The sequence below is a fragment of the Pongo abelii genome, chromosome 23, assembly GCF_028885655.2.
Source record: "Pongo abelii isolate AG06213 chromosome 23, NHGRI_mPonAbe1-v2.0_pri, whole genome shotgun sequence".
NCBI classification, from domain to species: Eukaryota; Metazoa; Chordata; class Mammalia; order Primates; family Hominidae; genus Pongo; species Pongo abelii.
Window position 1 is genome coordinate 49,067,498 of NC_085929.1, and position 20,226 is coordinate 49,087,723.

The following is a 20,226-nucleotide window of genomic DNA, read 5'->3' on the forward strand; positions in this document are numbered from 1 at the left end:
CTCAATGCCTCCCAGCTCTCTAATTCTATTAGAGGTCTGGAGCCAAAAAAGCTGCCGGCTGCCAGTGACATCCCATAGGGAAGGGGCAGGGGGAAGAGAAAAACACACAGCCTGAGCGCGCACTCACAGAAGCCGCTCCTCACAGTGCTAGAAGCTCTTGGCAGGAAGCTTCCATACAGCCCTGACCTGGAAAATCACCCAGGAGCCACAGGCTCACCCACACCACTTAGACTCTCTAAAAATCATACAATATGAGGCTGGTCAGAAGGCCAAAAGCTTGGCCAGGCACAGTGGATCACATCTGCCATCCCAGCAATTTGGGAGGCTGACGTGAGAGGACTGCTTGAGGCCAGGAGTTCAAGACCAACCTGGGCAACACAGTGAGACCTCATCTCTACAAAAAATGTAAAAGAGCTGCTCTGCCTATGGAGTAGCCATTCTTTTATTCCTTTGTTTCCTTAATAAAGCTGCTTTCGCTTACAAAAAAAAAAAAAAAAATTAAAAGGCCAAAAGCTTGAGGCCAAGTTCATTCCCAGATATGCTTCTATCACAATGTGCTGATCACCACTCTTAAGAAGGCCCAGAATTCAGTTTTTTGGTTCCTCTTCTGGCCATCCAGAGGAACCACACACAGCCTTGGCCTCATCAGCTCCCAGACTGTCAGGGACACTCGGGCATTTGGCAGTGCAGATCACCAAAAACAGCCCCTCCATCTGGATGTGGTCCCTTGGAAACAAAACTCCCCTGTATTAATGTGTCTGAGGAAAAAGGTGCATAAAGCAGAAGTGATGGGAGCCCTGCTGATTTAGGGCAGTGTTTACAGGCACTGACCCAGGGAGAAAGGAGGAACGCAGCGGCCAGAGAGGTACATCAGAGCATGGGCAGGGGCAATTCACCACGCTTCTCCAAGTCTGGGTGAAGCAGCGTCATCCCCATGCTGAATTCCACATTCCTCACGTGGAATTCTGCGTCTCCAGAGCTGGGACAGCACAGTGACTACACACAGGGCCCTGAGAGTGAGACTGCTCAGGCTCCATTCCTAGATTCACTGCTTCTCATCAGCTGGGTGATGTTGAACAGGCTTGTTTCACCTCTCCATGCCTGTTCCTCATCCATAAACGAGGGTAATCAACAGTACCCATCTCACAGGGTACAAAACGCATTAGTATAAATATGGCATTTATTCAATTAGGGTATCAAATAGGGATAGAGACTCACTGAGCAAGGTGATAGTTCCCTTGATAGCAGACTTGAGCAGTCTAATTACTGGAAAGGCCTGGTCCCTTTGTAAAGAAACAAACTGGCATCATTCAGCTTCACGACCTATTTTTTTTTTTTTTTTTTTTTTTTTTGAGACAGAGTCTCGCCCTGTCACCCAGGCTGGAGTGCAGTGGCGCAGTCTCGGCTCACTGCAACCTCCACCTCGGGGTTCAAACAATTCTCCTGCCTAAGCATCCAGAGCAGCTGGGATTACAGGCACGCGCCATCATGCCCAGCTAATTTTTGTATTTTTAGTAGAGACGGGGTTTTACCATGTTGCCAAGCTGGTCTCCCAACTCCTGACCTCAGGTAATCTGCCCACCTCAGCCTCCCAAAGTACTGGGATTACAGGCGTGAGCCACCATGCCGAGCCAGCTTCATGTTTCTTTTTTTTTTTGAGACAGTCTTTCTCTGTCGTCCAGGCTGGAGTGCAGTGGCGCAATCTCGGCTCACTGCAAGCTCTGCCTCCCAGGTTCACACCATTCTCCTGCCTCAGCCTCCCAAGTAGCTGGGACTACAGGTGCCCACCACCACACCCCAGATAATTTTTTTTTTTTTTTTTTTTTGAGACAGAGTCTCGCTCTGTCGCCCAGGCTGGAGTGCAGTGGCACCTCTCGGCTCACTGCAAGCTCCGCCTCCTGGGTTCATGCCATTCTCCTGCCTCATCCTCCAGAGTAGCTGGGACTACAGGCGCACACCACCATGCCTGGCTAATTTTTTTGTATTTTTAGTAGAGACGGGGTTTCACCGTGTTTGCCAGAATGGTCTCAATCTCCTGACTTCGTAATCCGCCTACCTCGGCCTCCGAAAGTGCTGGGATTATAGGCGTGAGCCACCATGCTCGAACTTTTTTGTATTTTTTAGTAGAGATGGGGTTTCACCGTGTTAGCCAGGATGGTCTCCATCTCCTGACCTTGTGATCTGCCCGCCTCTGCCTCCCAAAGTGTTGGGATTACAGGTGTGAGCCACCGCACCTGACCCATGTTTCTCTTAATTACTAACCAGGAGGCTGGTCCACATACTCAGGACAGTAACCAAAACTGAGTCTTTGAGCATCTGAAGGAAAAACAAAAGAGGTGGCTGCCACAAGGACCCACCTGGGCAGCCCACTGGCCTCCCTGTTTGACACTCAGCTATACCACTGAGCTGAGCACCATGGACCTCCCTGATGATCCCAGATGTTTTCTTTCCTTCTCTGCATGATGTCTGACCAACACTCTAGCCTAGCAAGCTTTCCCTGCATGCAGGCTGCACCTGGTAGAGCCCACAGATCAGGTGAGATGTATTCCTGCTAATGTCAACCAACGGAATTCAGACTCCAAGAGCAGCGCCAGAGCTGCTGACCACAGAGGGTTACAAAGCATGCAGAATGGCCAGCCACCAAGGAAAGAACACAGACTCCCCACTATGGGATCACTCACATTTTCCCTATAGTGTCTCAAACACAGTACCTAGGAGCTGCAGCCCTGTACTGCACTTGCTGTGGGACCTTGAACAAATCAGAAGGCACCCCAGTGTCTCAGTGTTTATAAAACTAAGGGATTGGACTAGTTCCAGCTCTGAAAATCTTACGGTCCAAGCAAAGAAATATTTCTGCATTGAAAGGCTCTATTCACGCCGGGCGCAGTGGCTTACGCCTGTAATCCCAGCACTTTGGGAGGCCGAGGCGTGCGGATCACCTGAGGTCAGGAGTTTGAGACCAGTCTGGCCAACATGGTGAAACCTCATCTCTACTAAAAATACAAAAATTAGCTGGGCGTGGTGGCAGGCGCCTGTAATCCCAGCTACTAGGGAGGCTGAGGCAGGAGAACAGCTTGAACCCAGGAGACGGAGGTTGCAGTGAGCCAAGATTGCGCCACTGCACTCCAGCAGCCTAGGGGACAAGAGCGAGACTTCATCTCAAAAAAAAAACAACAGGCTCTATTCAACACAACCTTTCCCACCTGCCTGATCAGACACGCAGTGTAAGAAAACATGAAATGCCATACCATGTGGTGGAGAAAGCCGCCTGAGGCTGCAAACTTCATCTGTTTAGTGGGAACGGAAGCTATACCATCATCATCTTCATCCAGGTCATATAAATTCTGAGAATATAACATAAAGAAATATAAGCAAATGTGGCATGTGGGCCCTCAACAGACATCTAGAACAGGCATGGCAAGGAAATGGCTGCTGGAGAAAGAAAGAGACCAAGGAGAAGTGGGCATAGGGGTGATGGTGCCTGGAAAGACTGGGGCCCAAGTCTTCACAGGCTAACTCCCTGTCAACAAGGGCCCAGTGAAAGTCCTACAACTTCCAGATACATCAGAAGTCCCTTTTTCCCAGTGGGCAGTATCTACCAAGAGTCCCTAAAATGTTTCTTTATATCCTTTGGCTTGGAAAGTCCATCCTTGTTAATATGACCTACAGAAATAAATCCAAACCCTAGAAAGAGCTTTATTTACAAAGATGTTCATAGCAGAAGGATTTCTAACAGGAAAATGGTTTAAATAAAACTGGAATGCCAACTATATGGATTTTGCAGTTTTACTAGAACATGTACAGTAAATGTGAAATGTCACAGAGAAATGCTTGAGTTACAAAGTGAAAAAAGAATGATACAAAATTGGATAAGAATATAACCATGGCTGGGCTCAGTGGCTCACGCCTGTCATCTCAGCACTTTGGGAGGCCGAGGAGGGCGGATCACGAGGTCAGATGGAGCTCATCCTGGCTAACATGGTGAAACCCCGTCTCTACAAAAAATACAAACAATGAGCCGGGCATGGTGGCACGTGCCTGTAGTCCCAGCTACTCAGGAGGCTGAGGCAGGAGAATGGTGTGAACCCGGGAGGCGGAGCTTGCAGTGAGCCGAGATCGCGCCACTGCACTCCAGTCTGAGTGACAGAGCGAGACTCGGTCTCAAAAAAAAAAAAAAAAAAAAAGGAATATATAACCACAACCACAACTATGAGTTAAGTAAGAAACAGACTGGGGCTGGGCACAGTGGCTCACGCCTGTAATCCCAGCACTTTGGGAGGCCAAGGCGGGTGAATTACCTGAGGTCAGGAGTTCGAGATCAGCCTGACCAACATGGAGAAACACCGTCTCTATTAAAAATACAAAATTAGCCAGGCGCGGTGACTCATGCCTGTAATCCCAGCTACTTGGGAGGCTGAGGCAGAAGGACTGATTGAACCCAGGAGTTCGAGACCAGCCTGGGCAACATGACAAGACTCTATCTCTACAAAAATTAGCCAGATGTGGTGGTATGCACCTGTGATCCCAGCCACTCAAGAGGCTGATGTGGGAGGATCATTTGAGCCCAGAAACTCAAGGCTGCAGTGAGCCATGACTGCACCACTGCACTCCAGCCTGGGGGACAGAGTGAGACCCTGTCTCAAAAAAAAAAGAAGCGTACATGTAAGGAACTATGGCAAAATTTCAACAGTGATTGGCTTTGGAGAATAGGAACTTGAAGGACTTTTTGGTGAGTTTTCTATATTAAGCACATAGAACTTTTATTTAAAAAAATTAAAAAAAAAGAAAGCAAACAAACAAAAATTTTTTTAGCCTCTCTGCCCCCTATGCCTCCCTTCCTCTATTAAAAAGTTTCTTTTTGGCTGGGCACGGTGGCTCACGCCTGTAATCCCAGCACTTTGGGAGGCTGAGGCGGGCGGATCACGAGGTCAAGAAATCGAGACCATCCTAGCCAACATGGTGAAACCCCACCTCTACTAAAAATACAAAAATTAGCTGGGTGTGGTGGTAACAAGCCTATAGTCCCAGATACTCAGGAGGCTGAGGCAGGAGAATCACCTGAACCCGGGAGGCAGGAGAATCACTTGAACCCGGGAGGCAGAGGCTGCAGTGAGCCGAGATTACGCCACTGCACTCCAGCCTAGCAACAGAGCGAGACTCCGTCTCAAAAAAAAAAAAAAAAAAAAAATTTTCTTCTTTAAACTCAAATTGCAAAAAGTTCGCTGTAACCCTGCCTCCAATACTACCAACTGGGAACCTTGGGAGCAAGCCTCAGTCCATCCACCCAAGTAGGCCTCATCAAAACATGTGCACGCCTACATGTTCACTATGTACACACACTCTCTCTCTCTCACTCACTCTACCTGTTTGGCCTGGTGGTTATTGACAACATTGATTCTCATTCCAGCAGGATGGGGATGAAGTGGTGCCATGGCTTTCTGCTGTGGAACCTGGAAACACTCAGTGGTCAGAATCCACCCCACAGGGTCCACATGCATTCTCTAGAAGAAGGGGGTTACTGAACTTGATACATGGTGGGCATGCAGCTTTGGTCTTTGGTAAAAGGCACTACAGAGGGCCTTATCCTCCACAGTAGGAAGTAACAGAAGAATCATCAATCCAGAGACCATGCCGGTAATGTACATGTAGGGCTTAATGGACTTGGCTCAGTAAATGTTTGCTGAGGCTGCTGCTGTTCCTATTACCAAAGCTGCTATGAAGGTTAAATGACATTGTTTCCTTTCCCTCTGTGGTGGCAGCTGTGAAGGGTGGCCAGGGCCCTGGACTAGGGGCCAAATCCCACTGGGCCTGGGGGTGGAGTGAAGACTGTAAGGTCATACATGTTAAGTGCCTGCCACAAAGCATGTGCTCAATAAATCTTTTGTCCTTTCCTCTCTCTTTCTTCCACCAGTATCTCACCTGGGAAAGTCACTAAATTTCTGTGGGCCTCCTCTTTCTTTTATATAGAACTGAGATAATACCTTTCCTTCCTTGTATAGTTCCTTGGCTATAACGTACTTAAAGCCTCTGTAAGGAGCAAAGTGCATATTATACCAATACTTGAGAAGACAGTATTTTTGCCCAATCATTCCTGGCACCTTGCCTCTAAATCTACCTTTGTTACTAGCTTTCTGGGAATTCATGACAAAAGCCACAACTTACCTGGATGGTTTTGGTGAGCTTCAGAGCAGGGGTCACTGTCCCAATGGGTGGGTTTATGAAGGCAGCAGGGGAACTCCTCTTCAAGCTGATCTTCTCCCGGGCATCAGCGACCTGGCGGGGCTTCTGGGGCACCGTGGTCTGCTGCTTGCGAGAGTTCAACATCTCTCTGGCATCCTGCACTTTCCCTTTGATTCGAAATCGGGCATCTTTCTGCAAAAGCTTCTCCCGGGCATCCTTGACTCCCAGTTTGAGCCGGGCATCTGAGAGGCCAATCTTCTGCCGGGCATCAAATCTCTGCTGGAAGGTGGCTGTGCGTGTTGACTGGCTGAGAAGGCCTTGCTGGATCCCAACTCGAGATCGGACACTTCCAACTCCCGGTCTGGCATTAAGCCTGTAAATATAAATTGCAATCAATATCAAGTGGATCTGGATATCAACAGCAGTCTATGCAAGTGGAACTGTGGTAACACTGGGGACAGAGGCGGCCCTGGAGAATCAGAAAGCGGCTCCTTGCCTGTGCCTGAGTAAACAATTGCGCCTACAGGATGACTCCTCTTCTGGTTTCATGGTGGCCTTCAACTTCGCATTTTAAGCAAAATCAAGAGAGAGGGGCTGGCAAGTTTTCTCCCTAGTTAAAACTGTTTTGCTTCCTAGACCACGTGTCTTGAGACACCAACGTGGACAATAACTTCCCAACAATGCCAGTCAAATAAAATAAACATCCACCAAATCTAATCCCACTCATCTGAGGAGTAACTTTAGTTTCCAAGGCCCATCCCCATCCATGTTCTCACTCAGCCCTCTCAGCACCCTGAGAAGTACTTACTATGCCCACTTTACAGTGGGAGAAGCAGGTTTGGAGAGGCTTAATGATTAACAAAGAGTGTCTCTAAGGAAGGCAGACACCATCTACTGGGCTAAGACCAAGAGAGCAAACATATGGGTCTGGCTTAGAGCTAGAGGAAAACAGAAAACCCAAAGACTTGGTAGGAAAGAAAGAAAAAGTTGCAATAGCAAAAATATCAAACACAGAAACCACTGAAATTGGAAATGATCGGGTATAGGGTTCACTATTTGGGTAATGGGTACACTAGAAGCCTAATCCTCACCAGTATGCAATATAATCCATGGAACAAACAGGTACATGTACCCCCTGAATTTACAATAAAATATTTTTTTTAATTGGAAATCAATGAAACTCCATAAACAGGCCCCGGTCTCTTTCTTGGTTCCTCTGTTGTCCTACAGTGGCTTGAAAGTGAACAGAAGGCCCTCCTGAGTACAGCGCTGGAGATACTCCCCAAGGTCTTTGGGCTTCTTCTGTCGCCTCCCACCCTCAGGTCTCTCTACAATAGCTACCCTCAACGGCCACGCATGTGGCAGACGCTCCGCCTGCAGACTCCTATGTCAAGGGGTGCTCTTTGGGAAACCCTCCCGGATTTCTCCAGGCCAACTCTCCTCTGTGCCTATTATTACACCTGCTTGTTTCCTTTTTTCTCTCCCTACCCTGGGTGGGGCTGGGGGAGGAGAATGGAGTTCAGTCCTTTTGCAGGGCCCAGCACCTCCTAAGCAGCATCGAGCCCTGACTGAGTGTCAGAAACTCCTGTGGAGCTTCTTAAATACAGAGCTGTCCAGATCCCACTCTAGATACTGAATCTAAAATCTGGGGGGAGGCCTGGCCATCTGCATTTTTAACTCCATGGGTGATTCTGGAGAAGAGCCATGTTGAGGATCTCTGACCTGCTGTTAGAGGGTAAACTCTGCTGCATAAACGAGTTCCTGTACTGCCTCCCACTTCACTGCCTGGACCTCCCAGGAGGCATCTCTCATACTGGGTCAGTCACTAGCACTCTCCCACTGCTGCATTCAAGTGGCTGGAGTGAGATTGGCTGTCAGTTCCTCTGCTAATAAATACCAGAAGTGCAGCCAAAGGTGAGTCTACCTGGTACCAATAAAAGCAAACCTGGACCTTCATCTTGTTATCCCTCAAATAATGGAAAAACACCTGCTGCCTCCAATATGCCAGTACCAAACCTAAGGCGGTAATACAGACTGAACATCTGTGTCCCCCCCAAAATTCCTCTGTTGAAGCCTAATCTGCAATGTGATAGTGGTAGGAGGTGGTGGCCTTTGGGAAGTGATTAAGTCATGAGGACAGAGACTTCACGAACGGGATTAGTGCCCTTTATAAGGAAGAAGCCCCAGAAAGCTCCCTGGCCCCTTCTACCATGTGAGGACTCAGCAAGAAGACCATCTAGAACCAGGAAGCAGGCAGGCCCCTCATCAGACATGGAATCTGCCAGCATCCTGATCCTGGACTTCCCAGACTCTCTGTGACAAGGAAGTTTCTGTTTTTTAGTTTTATTTTGTTTTGTTTGAGACGGAGTCTCGCTGTCGTCCAGGCTGGACTGCAGTGGCGCAATCTCGGCTCACTGCAAGCTCCGCCTCCCGGGTTCATGCCATTCCCCTGCGTCAGCCTCCCGAGTAGCTGGCACTACAGGCGCCCGCCACCACGGCCGGCTAATTTTTTGCATTTTTAGTAGAGACGGGGTTTCACCGTGTTAGCCAGGATGGTGTCGATCTCCTGACCTCATGATCCACCTGCCTTGGCCTCCCAAAGTGCTACGATTACAGGCGTGAGCCACTGCGCCCGGCAGTTTGTTTTTTATAAGTTACCCAGCTTAGGGTATTTTCTTATAGTAGCCTAAACGGACTAAAACAGGCAGTGATGCACGCTATCATTTTTCTCTTTGGAAAGTGGCAAATTCAGATTTAAAGATTTTCCAGTGGGTTCTGGGTAGAAGGGTCATTTATACAATTTATCAGATAAGGCTTAAGGTTTACTTGCCCATCCCTGCCCTATTTTTTTAATGTGAGGACTCTGGGAGATGGAGTCTCTAGAGAAAGCAGGGCCAAAGGAAGGGGGTGTTCAGGGGGCCGGCATGCACGATTAGAAAGAAATGGTTGTATGTGGTAGATGGCATCCACCCTCCCTAGGACTGGGCTACCCTAGGCTTGGTGTTCCATGGCCTACAAAGCCATAGACAAACTGGGACTATGCTTTGGGGTGACCTCAGAAACTTGCAGCTAGGCCGGGTGCAGTGACTCACACCTGTAATCCCAGCACTTTGGGAGGCCGAGGCTGGTGGATCACTTGAGGTCAGGTGTTCAAGACCTGCCTGGCCAACATGGTGAAACCTCGTCTCTACTAAAAATACAAAAATTAGCCAGACGTGGTGGCACGCGCCTATAATCCCAGCTACTCGGAAGGCTGAGGCAGGAGAATCACTTGAACGCAGGAGATGGAGGTTACAGCAAGCCAAGATCACACCACTGCACTCCAGCCTGGGCAACAGAGCAAGACTCTGTTTCAAAAAAAATAAAGGACATGATCAACGAAAACTTTTGAGTATTACTCACTACAGGTTGACAATTTTTCGCACAGACTTTTTTTTTTTTTTTTTTTTTTAAGAGACAAGGCTGAGCACAGTGGCTCATGCCTGTAATCTCAGCACTTTGGGAGGCCAAATGGGAGGATGGCTTGAGCCCAGGAGATTGAGAACAGCACGGGCAACATAGCGAGACTCCCTGGGCATGGTGGCTCACACCTGTAATCTCAGCACTTTAGAAGGCTGAGGCAGGAGGACGGCTTGAGCCCAGGAGTTCAGGACTAGCCTGGGCAACATAGTGAGACTCCATCTCTATAAAAATGAAAGCAGAAAATTATCTGGGCATGGCAGCATGAGTCTACTCCAGAGGCTGAAGCAGGAAGATCACTTGAGCCCCAGACTGCAATGTTGCTGTGAGCCAGGATCGTGATACTGTCCTCCAGGCTGGACAACAGAGCAAGACCCTGTCTCAAAAATATATTTTAAAAAATTTAAAAGGACAGAATCTCATTCTGCTGCCCAGGCTGGAGTGCAGTGATCATAGCTCACTACAGCCTTGACCTCCTGCCTCAGCCTTCTAAGTCTGGAGCCACCATGCCCAGCTTTAGACATCCTTTAAATGTTACAAACCCGTGAATCAGGTTATCGTTCCCATTTTATAAATGAGGAAACTCAGAACCAAGGAGATTAACTATTCCAAGAGCTACTAAGGGGTGAGGAATGGACTTGAACTTCACTGTACCTGGTTCAAGCATCAATTAAATAAGCATAGGTCAAGAGTAAACACCAGAGCTGGAAGAGTTAAGAAAAAAACTTAAAAAAATAAAAAACGCCAGGAGCAGTAGCTCATGTCTGTAATCCCAACACTTTGGGAGGCCAAGGCGGGCAGATCGCTTGAGCCCAGGTGTTTGAGACCAGCCTGGGCAACATGGCAAAACCCTGTCTCTACAAAAGATACAAAACAATTAGCTGCAAGTGATGATGCACACCTGGAGTCCCAGCTATTCAGAAGGCCAAGGCAGGAGGATCAACCAAGCCCAGGAGGTCCAGGCTGCAGTGAGCCGAGATCACGCCACTGGACTCCAGCCTGGGAAACAGAACAAGACCGTCTCAAAAATCAAAACAAAACCAAAACAAACAAGCAAACAAAAAAACACCACCACCGAAACAAAAAGAAACAATCTTCCTTATTATTATTGTCTGGTATTTCAGTTTCAATACACTGTTAAATCCTCAAAAATTTATATATATATAAAGGAAGTATGAACACTGTCCCCAGGCTGAAGAAATCTTTGGACTCCGGTCATGCCCACAGATACGGAGCTCTCTAGCGACCAAAGGGTGAGCACAAGCAGCGAGGCGAGCGGGTGGTGCACACACTGAGAACTCACATACCACAGTGCCTGCCTGGCAGGAAGGACCACCAAGATGCTTTGTGCTGGCATTTTTATCTATTTGAACAGCCTAAAAGGCACATTTAGGGGTGGGAGGTAACGGTAGTTGAGGATGTAGTAGGAGCTCCTCACGGTGGGAGGGAGAAAGCTATTTCCCCTCAATCTAATGCACTCAGTTCCCTGGTTCCACCAGTGCTTTCAACTTCTTTCGTGAACAGCTTGAGGGGGCTTCAGTGTTGAGGCTTTTTATAATCACAGCTGCTCTTCCTGCATGAAAAGACAGCTATTCATCCCAGCAGGCAGCAGTACTGGTTTCAGGCAGGCATTAGTCATCGGAAATTTTTCAAGTCAACACTCCTGCCAGGGGTAGGTCTCTAAAACAGACTCAATTATGTTACCCTCCTGCTTCTAGAACGGCTGAGGGCTCCTTAACAAAGCCCAACCCCTGGGGGGAGCCTCGGCTCTGGCTCCAGCTTATGGCTGCAGCCTTACTCCCCACTGTAGTGACTACTGACGTTCCCAAAACACATCCTGCACTTCTATCTTCAGTAAATGTTTGGGAGGGGGAAGGAGGAAGGTTTTGAGCAAGTCTCGTAATGCCCCACCTCCATCGCACCAAAACTACAGCTCTGCAACTGCTTCCAAGGCTTCACCAGGTATTCCGCGAGGTCCTGGCAAGAGCGCTGCTGGCAGGTGAGAAGGCAAACACTCCATGGACCCCAAATTCTCTCCCCTATACCCCCAATGGGAACCTGGCATACATGTGATGACCACGTATAGGAATATTTCACCCTCCTGGCTCTGTCTGGGGAGGGCAGGGCTACAGCCCGTTCTGGACAGATGTCTAGTCCAAAGGATTCAGGCCCATGAAGTGGGGCCCTGGATTATTATAAAGCAGATTTTAACCCATGGGTTTAAAATCCTCTGGGTTACGGAAGGCGGAGGTTGCCAGGAGCCAAGATCGCACCACTGCACTCCAGCCTGGGTGACAGAGCAAGACTCCGTCTTATAAAAACAAACCAAAAAAAGCTTCTGGGTTAGGCAGTGTGTGTGTTTAGGTCATTTTTATAGAGAGAAAACAGCTTAATTCTAACTATGACTGAGGGTCAACTCTGAATTAGGTGTTTAAGAGACACAAAGAAAAACAAGACACTAAAATACTATCCCCTGCTGGGCGCGGTGGCTCAGGCCTGTAATCCCAACACTTTGGGAGGCTGAGGTGGGCGGATCACTTGAGGTCAGGAGTTTGAGACCAGCCTGGCCAACATGGTGAAACCCCGTCTCTACTAAAAATACAAAAAATTAGCCGGGCGTAGTGGCACATGCCTGTAGTCCCAGCTACTCAGGAGGCTGAGGCAGGAGAATCATTTGAATCCAGGAGGTGGAGGTTTCGGTGAGCTGAGATCGAGCCATTGCACTTCAGCCTGGGCAGCAAGAACAAAACTTCGTCTCAAAAATAAATAAATAAAATAAAATACTATCTCCTTTACCCAAGAGTCTTGTGCAGATGTTTCATTTTAAAACATAATTCTTTGCCTAGAGTTATGTAATAACTCATTTCCTCCCTTTTGTGTTTAGGTCTTTATTTCCTTTATCTTATTTCAACAAGGAAACAAGCAATCAGTACCAGGACCAGAGTCCTGGGCTGAAATGCAAAGTTTACAATCCACTCTGTCCCCCCACAACCTCCCACTTCCAGCTCCAAGGACTCCCCAGATGAGGTGTCTGGCCCAAAGAGCTGCTCAACTCCAGCCTCCAGCACACTCAAGGCTGCCACACTGAACTGCTTGGAGGCAGCTGACAGAAAGCTATCCGCTGAGGGTTAAACTCATCAAACTAACAAGAGGGGACATGTCAACTGACTTAACTGGGGATGCCCTCATATCTAAAGGAAGAAACTGCTGGGCACAGTGGCTCACACCTGTAACCCCAGCACTTTGTGAGGCAGAGGCAGGAGGACTGCTTGAGTCCAGGAGTTTGAAACCAGCCTGGGCAACATGGCGAGACCTTGTCTCTACAACAAATACAAAAATAATTAGCCAGGCATGATGGCATATGCCTGTGATCCCAGCTACCCGGCCGGCTGAGGCAGGAAGACTGCTTAAGCCCAGGAGGCAGAGGTTGGAGTGAGCCGTGATCTTGCCACTGCACTCCAGCCTGGATGACAGAGCAAGATCCTGTCTCAAATAAATAAAGGAAAAAAACAACATGAGGGGCAGGCCAGCACTGCAAGTGGTGCCTAATGCTATCCTGAGGAGACTCTCTATGGATCTTTCACAACTAAAGTCACTGGAGATGTGCTGGGGTGAGGAAAGATAGCACCTCACCATGGAGGAAGGTATCACTCAAAACCACCCCCTTCTGGTTCAATCATTTCCCATTAGTCAAGGAATCTTTTAATAATTAATTGGAGGGCTAGGTAATAATAATGGTAATGACTCTTTCTTTTTTAAAGAGATGAGGTCTTGCTCCGTCAACCAGGCTGGGGTGCAGTGGTGCAAGCATGGCTCACTGCAGCCTTGAACTCAGGCAATCCTCCTGCCTTAGCCTCCCACACAGCTGCAGTTACAGGCATGAGCAACCACTGCATCCAGCTAAGACCCTTTTCTTGACTCACAAGGTGTGAGGAACACAAAACAGAATGGCTGCTTTTGAGAACAAGCACATTCCACAAATGTGATCCTTGGGATCACAGGAAACAAAGTGAGCAGAGTGGTGGGAAAAGAGGTTATTTACACTTCTGCAAGCTGGATCTTTGGCTATTTCTACTAAGAGGAAAAAAGCTTTCTTAAACAACAAAATTCTTCCTGGAATATCCACGCAACATTAAAACCAAAGTTCCAAGTATGCAGATTTCCTCTAGGTGCTATGTAAATAGAATGTATGGCCAGGCACGGTGGCACTTCGGGAGGCTGAGACAGGTGGATCGTTTGAGGTCAGGAATTCCAGACCAGCCTGACCAACACGGTGAAACCCCATCTCTACTAAAAATACAAAAAAATTAACGAGGCGTGGTGGCGCGTGCCTATGGTCCCAGCTACTTGGGAGGCTGAGGCAGGAGAATCGCTTGAACCCAGAAGCCAGAGGTTGCAGTGAGCTGAGATCGTGCCATTGCACTCCAGCCTAGGCAACAGAGTGAGACTCCAGCTCAAAAAAAATAAAGAAATAAAATAAAAATAAACTTACTGCAGGAAATGACATCTGTTCATTGAATTTGTTCAGATATTTCACATTCTCTTAACAGGGACCACTGGATCTAGTTTTTCTTTGTTGGCTGTGCAAGTGAGATAAAAATGGAGTTTCCAGAAGATTTAACTTAAACTCAGCATGCACTCCAGGTTCTTCCATGCTAGTCTCTCTGCCTGCACTCTTTGCCCCAATCCAATCCTCACATAATGGCAAAGAAATATTTTCATGCTAAAAATTGAATCATGTTACTCCTTTACTTTAAGAAGCCTTCAATGACAATAACGAAAGCTAACGTCTATCAAGCACTTAAGTGCCCGTTGTCAGGAACTTTTCAATGCACTTTAGGTATATTAATTCACTTAGTCCTAGCAATAACCCAATAAAGTAGATATTACCCATGATTTGTAGATAAGGAAAGAGAGGCAAGGAATGGTTAAGTAACTTGCAGACGGTTCTACGGAAAGTGGGAGAAGCAGGGATTTGAACCTTGGCGGTCTGACTCTAGAGTCCCAGTGCTCACCTATGCTCCAGGTGCATTGTGTGCTTCTATTCCTTTAAGGAAAGGTCCAAAATAATTACCAGCCTTTGCTGAACATTTGCCACATGGCACAAACTTTAAAACATACCTTCTGGCTCGGCGCAGTGGCTCATGCCTGTAATCCCAAGACTTTGGGAGGCCAAGGTGGGTGGATTACCTGAGGTGAGGAGTTTGAGACCAGCCTGGCCAACATGGTGAAACCCCATCTCTACTAAAAATACAAAAATTAGACAGTCGTGGTGTCGGGCACCTGTAATCCCAGCTACTTGGGAGGCTGAGACAGGAGAATCGCTTAAACCCAAGAGGCAGAGGTTGCAGTGTGCCAAGGCTGTGCCACTGCACTCCAGCCTGGGCAATACAGTGAGACTCCATCTCAAAAAAACAAAAAAAAAAACCCTTCTCACATTTAATCGCCCTCAACCAGGAATCACCATTATAAGTGAGGAAACTGCCTAGTTCAGAAGCCCCCTGGCCAGGGAAACAGAACCCAACAGTGGCAAGTGCCAGGTGTATCCAGCTGCAAGGCCCCTGTTCCTGTGGATCCACACATACCCCCCACCCCATTCCTGCAGCCCCACCTACTGCCCAACACAAAACTCTGCACACACTAAACCCAAAAACGTACAGATCAAATAGACTACAGTGCAGTCCACCTGCAGTCAGAAACTGGGGGAGTGACCTCAGAGAGAGAAGAACCTGGTGTGGATCATTCTGTCGCTTCCAAAGGAACCTACAAAACCTGGACGGACTTAGAAGTGGCCAGAGGAGCCAGCGCCAACTTCACATCAGTCACTAGATGGAGATCTGAGAGAGCTTTCACCGTCAGTAGTTGAGGAAACAAATACTAATGTGTGCCCGTTATGAACCAGAAGCCAGGTAAGTGCTGGCTGCGAATTATGAGGTGGTGGTGGCAGTTGTAGTTGATACAAGTGTCCAGGATGGGGAAGGAGGTGAGGGATACATTTCAGACATCAGGAGAAAAACCTAGCCACAGGCATACGGGTGGTATTAATAAACATCTGCTGAATGGCCGGGCCGGTGGCTTACGCCTGTAATCCCAGCACTTTAGGAGGCCGAGGCGGGAGGATCACCTGAAGTCAGGAGTTCGAAACCAGCCTGACCAACATAGTGAAACTTCCGTCTCTACTAAAAATACAAAAACTAGCCGGGCGTGGTGGTGCACACCTGTAGTCCCTGCTACTTGGGAGGCTGAGGCAGGAGAATCGCTGGAACCGGGGAGGTGGAGGTTGCAGTGAGCCGAGATCGCACCACTGCACTCCAGCCTGGGCGACAGAGCAACACTTGGTCTCAAAAAAATAAAATAAAAAATAAAAATAAACATCTGCTGAGAGAACAAATGTCTGAGAAAGCAGTATCTAACATATTTACATCCTGGCTATTTACAAAGACATTTAAACTTAATGTGTGTTGGGAAACTATTGGGCAAAGTTTTCACTTCTTCATACAGGTGAATTCAGTTCACAAAGGCTTGAAATGACTAATAACATTTAATGGTGTAGGGGAAGTTTGGGAGACATGACTGCAAATCACCTCCATGGCTCCTCACCCAGCTCAAGCACTTTCTTTTCCCTAAGGAAATAACCAATCTGCTGCCCAACCCACCAGTTTTTCAAGCCCATGTAGGAGGCCAACTCAGCCAGCACTGAAATCGCGCTCAGCCCGCCGCTCAGTTCTCCGTGGCCTCGGGCAAGTCACTCTACCACTTCCAGCCTCAAGTTCCCCATCAGTAAAAGGGGGGTAACATGAATAGCTAGCAGACAACAGGACTGTAAAAGATCAAATGAGGCATCGTGTATATGAACGGGCTCAGAAAACTTAAAACGCCGCACAAAGGGAGGCGAGTGTTAACAGAGGCCGCGTGGAGAGGGATTTGGGCTTGCGCCTCAGCTTCGGCCGTCGGAGCAAGTCACTTCTCTGCTACTAAACTTCGGTTGTCTCAACTCTAAGATGGGGTGGAGACCAGGCAGCGCCGAGATCACGGAGCGGGGCCCAAATGCCAGTCCAGACAGGCGAGGAGGCTGCGCCGCCGAGACCCCAGGACCCCGGAACGCGGGGGCCCCAGGGGCAGCCCCTCAGGTCCACGAGGCGGCACCCCGTCGCAACCGCGGCCCCGTCGGCCTCCCAGGCCCGCCGGAGGGACTGCGCCTCGGCCAGTGGGCGGGCGGTCAGGGCCGCGGCAGGGACGGCAGCGACCGGCCAATGAGGAGCGCGGCTGCGGTTGGGGGCGGGCGCACCCGGTCCTCCGCGTCACTCCGAGGCGGCTACCTCCCCCGCCTCGAGCTCCACTAGGCCGCGGACCCTAAACCCCGAAGAAAGGAAAGGCCTCTCACCGTCCTTTCGCCGCCGCCCCGCGCTTCCTGATGAGTTCGTCCAGGGAGATGTCCGCCATCTTGCTCCGCCGAGCAAGCCGAAGGCAGTCGAGACACCCCCAGCCCGCGAGCCCTCCCCTTCGGCCGCTACGCAGCGACGAACTACTTCCGGCGTCCGCGGACCAACTCTCGCGACAGCCCGCTCAAAGCAGGCAAGAACCGGAAGGGGCGGGGACGTTCCCCGTGAGCCTTCGCGGTGCTGGCTGCTCATCTGCATACAGAAGATCGGCACATTATGAATTATTTATTTTCCCCGACAAAAACAATTAGATGAAAAGCAACAAAATACATTATTAACAAGTAAGACAAACTTCAATGGAACTGGATCATGACCTCAGCAGTCAACTAAGATACTCATCATACGCGTAATGAGAATAGAATTCATTACCTGGGAAATAAGCGTGTTATTGTTTCATGCCTTAAACTTATGAGTAAGGAAAATAACGATTCGGGGTGACGCCCGAATCCTCACTGCTAATGTGAGACGAATTTTTGAGCGGGTAAAGGTCGCCCCTGAGGTGACCCGCCTACTTTGCGGGATGCCTGGGAGTTGCGATCTGCCCGATCCCATTCACATCTGAAAAATAGACTGAGTGTGGGGTAGTCTTGTTTCTGTTTCTTGTCGATAGGTGGCGAGTGCTCTTCTTCTGCTGTTTTGTCCGTTGCCTGCGCCGCTAATTCCTAGGCAGTCTCGTCTTTGGCTGGGGACGCTCTGCACTTCATCACTGTCCCTAACAGCGCATTGAGCTAGTCTAAGGTTGCCCACAGTATTGACGTTGTGACCCACGAAACTGGCAATTTCCGTATGTGCGGCCTTACCCAGTTCTCCCAAACTTCCCTGTATAACCGCTTGTCTGTGCCTGAGAAAGATACGTCCGGCCCCGGCCTCACACAGCAGCTCAGTTCGTGACAGTGTTTAATATGTAAAATGGAGCAAATAATTTATAGGGCGTTGGGAGTGTTAAAGAGACGAATTCATTTACGTGTTAAATACAGGGAATGGCTTTTGCATTGATATAACCCCAGCCTCCAGCATGCGCCAGGCCTGAGATAGGTGTTCGGCACATATTTTGTCCAATCACTAAAAATACACTGCATGCCCTTACAACAGGTGGGGTTATGTCCTCTTGGCCATCAGGCATCAGGAGCTCCGTGCAGAAACTGGGTAAGAGGCCAGGAGCGGTGGCTCATGTCTGTAATCCCAGCACTTTGGGAGGCCGAGGCAGGTGGATCACCTGAAGTCAGGAGGTCGAGACCAGCCTGGCCAACACGGAGAAACCCCGTCTCTACTGAAAAAAAAAAAAAAAAAAAAAAAAAAAAAAATTAGCCAGGCGCGGTGGCGCGGCTGAGGCAGAAGAATCGCTTGAACTCGGGAGGCGGAGGTTGCAGTGAGCCGAGATCGCGCCATTGCACTCCAGCCTAGGCGACAGAGCAAGACTCCGTTTCAAAAAAAAAAAAGAAAAAGAAAAAGAAAAACGAAAGAAAGAAAGAAACTGGGTAAGAGCGATCCTGCAGTCCTCCTGCCTCAGCCTCTCGAGTAGCTGGGATTACAGGCCCGCCCCACCACGCCGGGCTCCTTTCCCAGGCCTCTTTTCCTCACCCATAGAACGGGACCATTAAGCCTTTCCTCCCTTCCAGGCATGCCAGGAGGAACGGCCCGAGAGGTGGGAGGAGGACAAGCCGGCCAACGGGGTCAGCTGGGCAGTGTAGGGCAGATGCGGAGGACGATTTTATTTTTATTTTTATTTTTGAGACGGTGACTCGCTCTGTCACCCAGGCTGGAGTGCAGTGGCACGATCTCAGCTCACTGCAGCCTCCGCCTCCCGGGTTCAAGCGATTCTCCTGTCTCAGCCTCCCGAGTAGCTGGGATTACAGGCTCGTGCCACCACACCCGGCTAATTTTTGTATTTTTAGTAGAGACGGGGGTTTCACCATGTTGGCCAGGCTGGTCTCAAACTACTGACCTCAGGCGATCTGCCCGCCTGGGTCTCCCAAAGTGCTAGGATAACAGGCGTGAGCCACCGCGCCTGGCCGACTTTTTTTTTAAAGCCAGCACAACTTTGTCATAAACAGGCAATCTAAGTCTGGAATGGCCCCTCCCCCGGGGCATTTCAGAGCTTTGTTTGGACGTTTGGTCCCAAAGACAGGGATGGCGGGCACGTGGAGGTGGGGACCGGTGGGGCCCTGGCCCTCCCAACGTCCCCGGTCATCCCTGGAGTGGAGAAAGCCCCTTGCGGACCTCCCAGCCAGGGCCACACTCCCTGTCTTATGTGGACTCGCGGGACTTTTTGCCCAGTGGGAACAAACGGAATTTCCAGCAGAGCAGCTGCGCGGCAGCGGAAGAATTCGAGCCCGGAAGCCGCGCCCCAGTCGGCAGAGTCTGGCAGCGTCTGCGGCCGCGACTCCGGGGATTCTGCGCCTGCCCCACGTGTCCCGGGGACCAGCTTAGCGTTTGCGTGCGGAAAATAGTAATCATTTCACTGGAGTCCTTTCCTTTTTTTTTTTTTCAGACGGAGTCTCGCTATGTTGCCCAGGCTGGAGTGCGGTGGCTTGATCTCGGCTCACTGCAAGCTCCGCCTCCCAGCTTCAAGCGATCCTCCTGCGTCAGCACCGCCAGTAGCTGGGATTACAGGCACGCGCCACCATGCCCTGCTAATTTTTGTATTTTTAGTAGAGATGGGGTTTCACCATGTTGGCCAGGCTGGTCTGGAACTCCTGACCTCAGGTGATCCACCCGCTTCGGCCTCCCAAAGTGCTGGGATTACAAGCATGAGCCACCGCACCCGGCCTTCTTTCTTGCTCTTTTATAACTCATTTAGAGCTGTGTTGATTTTTAAAATTCTTCGCATAGGTAGGTGACACTGCCTGTGAATTCTGCAGCGTAAAGGGCCTGTTACAACTGTTACTTTAAAGGTGTTGGCCGGGCATGGTGGCTTACGCCTGTGATCCCAGCACTTTGGGAGGCCGAGGAGGGTGGGTCACCGGAGGTCAGGAGTTTCAGACCAGCCTGACCAACATGGTGAAACCCCATCTCTACTAAAAGTACAAAAAAATTAGCCGGTGTGGCGGTGCACGCCTGTAATCCCCAGGTATTCCAGAGACTGAGGCAAAAGAATCGCTTGAACCCGGGAGGCAGAGGTTGCAGGGAGATTGTGTCACTGCAC

The 20,226-nt window shown here is 49.4% G+C and overlaps 1 protein-coding gene and 1 non-coding gene across 4 annotated transcripts in view; one reads left to right on the plus strand and one right to left on the minus strand.

The window, feature by feature from the left end:
- The window catches only part of POLDIP3 (DNA polymerase delta interacting protein 3), a 30,045-nt gene extending 12,800 nt beyond the window's left edge, over positions 1–17,245 (minus strand). Inside the window, exons 1-5 of one of the 3 annotated variants that reach the window (XM_054543566.2) lie at positions 17,024–17,147; positions 10,541–10,638; positions 6,163–6,553; positions 5,364–5,450; positions 3,249–3,344 (exon numbers count right to left, since the gene is read on the minus strand). In XM_054543566.2, the coding sequence (XP_054399541.1) occupies positions 3,249–3,344; positions 5,364–5,450; positions 6,163–6,324 (345 nt within the window). In that variant the 5' untranslated portion in view covers positions 6,325–6,553; positions 10,541–10,638; positions 17,024–17,147. Of the gene's footprint in view, positions 1–3,248; positions 3,345–5,363; positions 5,451–6,162; positions 6,554–10,540; positions 10,639–17,023 lie in introns of all 3 variants that reach the window. The other 2 variants (XM_009234448.3, XM_009234449.3) reach the window with 2 other exon arrangements.
- A 231-nt stretch (positions 17,246–17,476) lies between these two features.
- On the plus strand, positions 17,477–17,626 carry LOC112130700 (U12 minor spliceosomal RNA). Its single transcript, XR_002912932.1, has one exon. It is a non-coding gene; the product is annotated as a U12 minor spliceosomal RNA (small nuclear RNA).
- Positions 17,627–20,226: the final 2,600 nt, after the last annotated feature.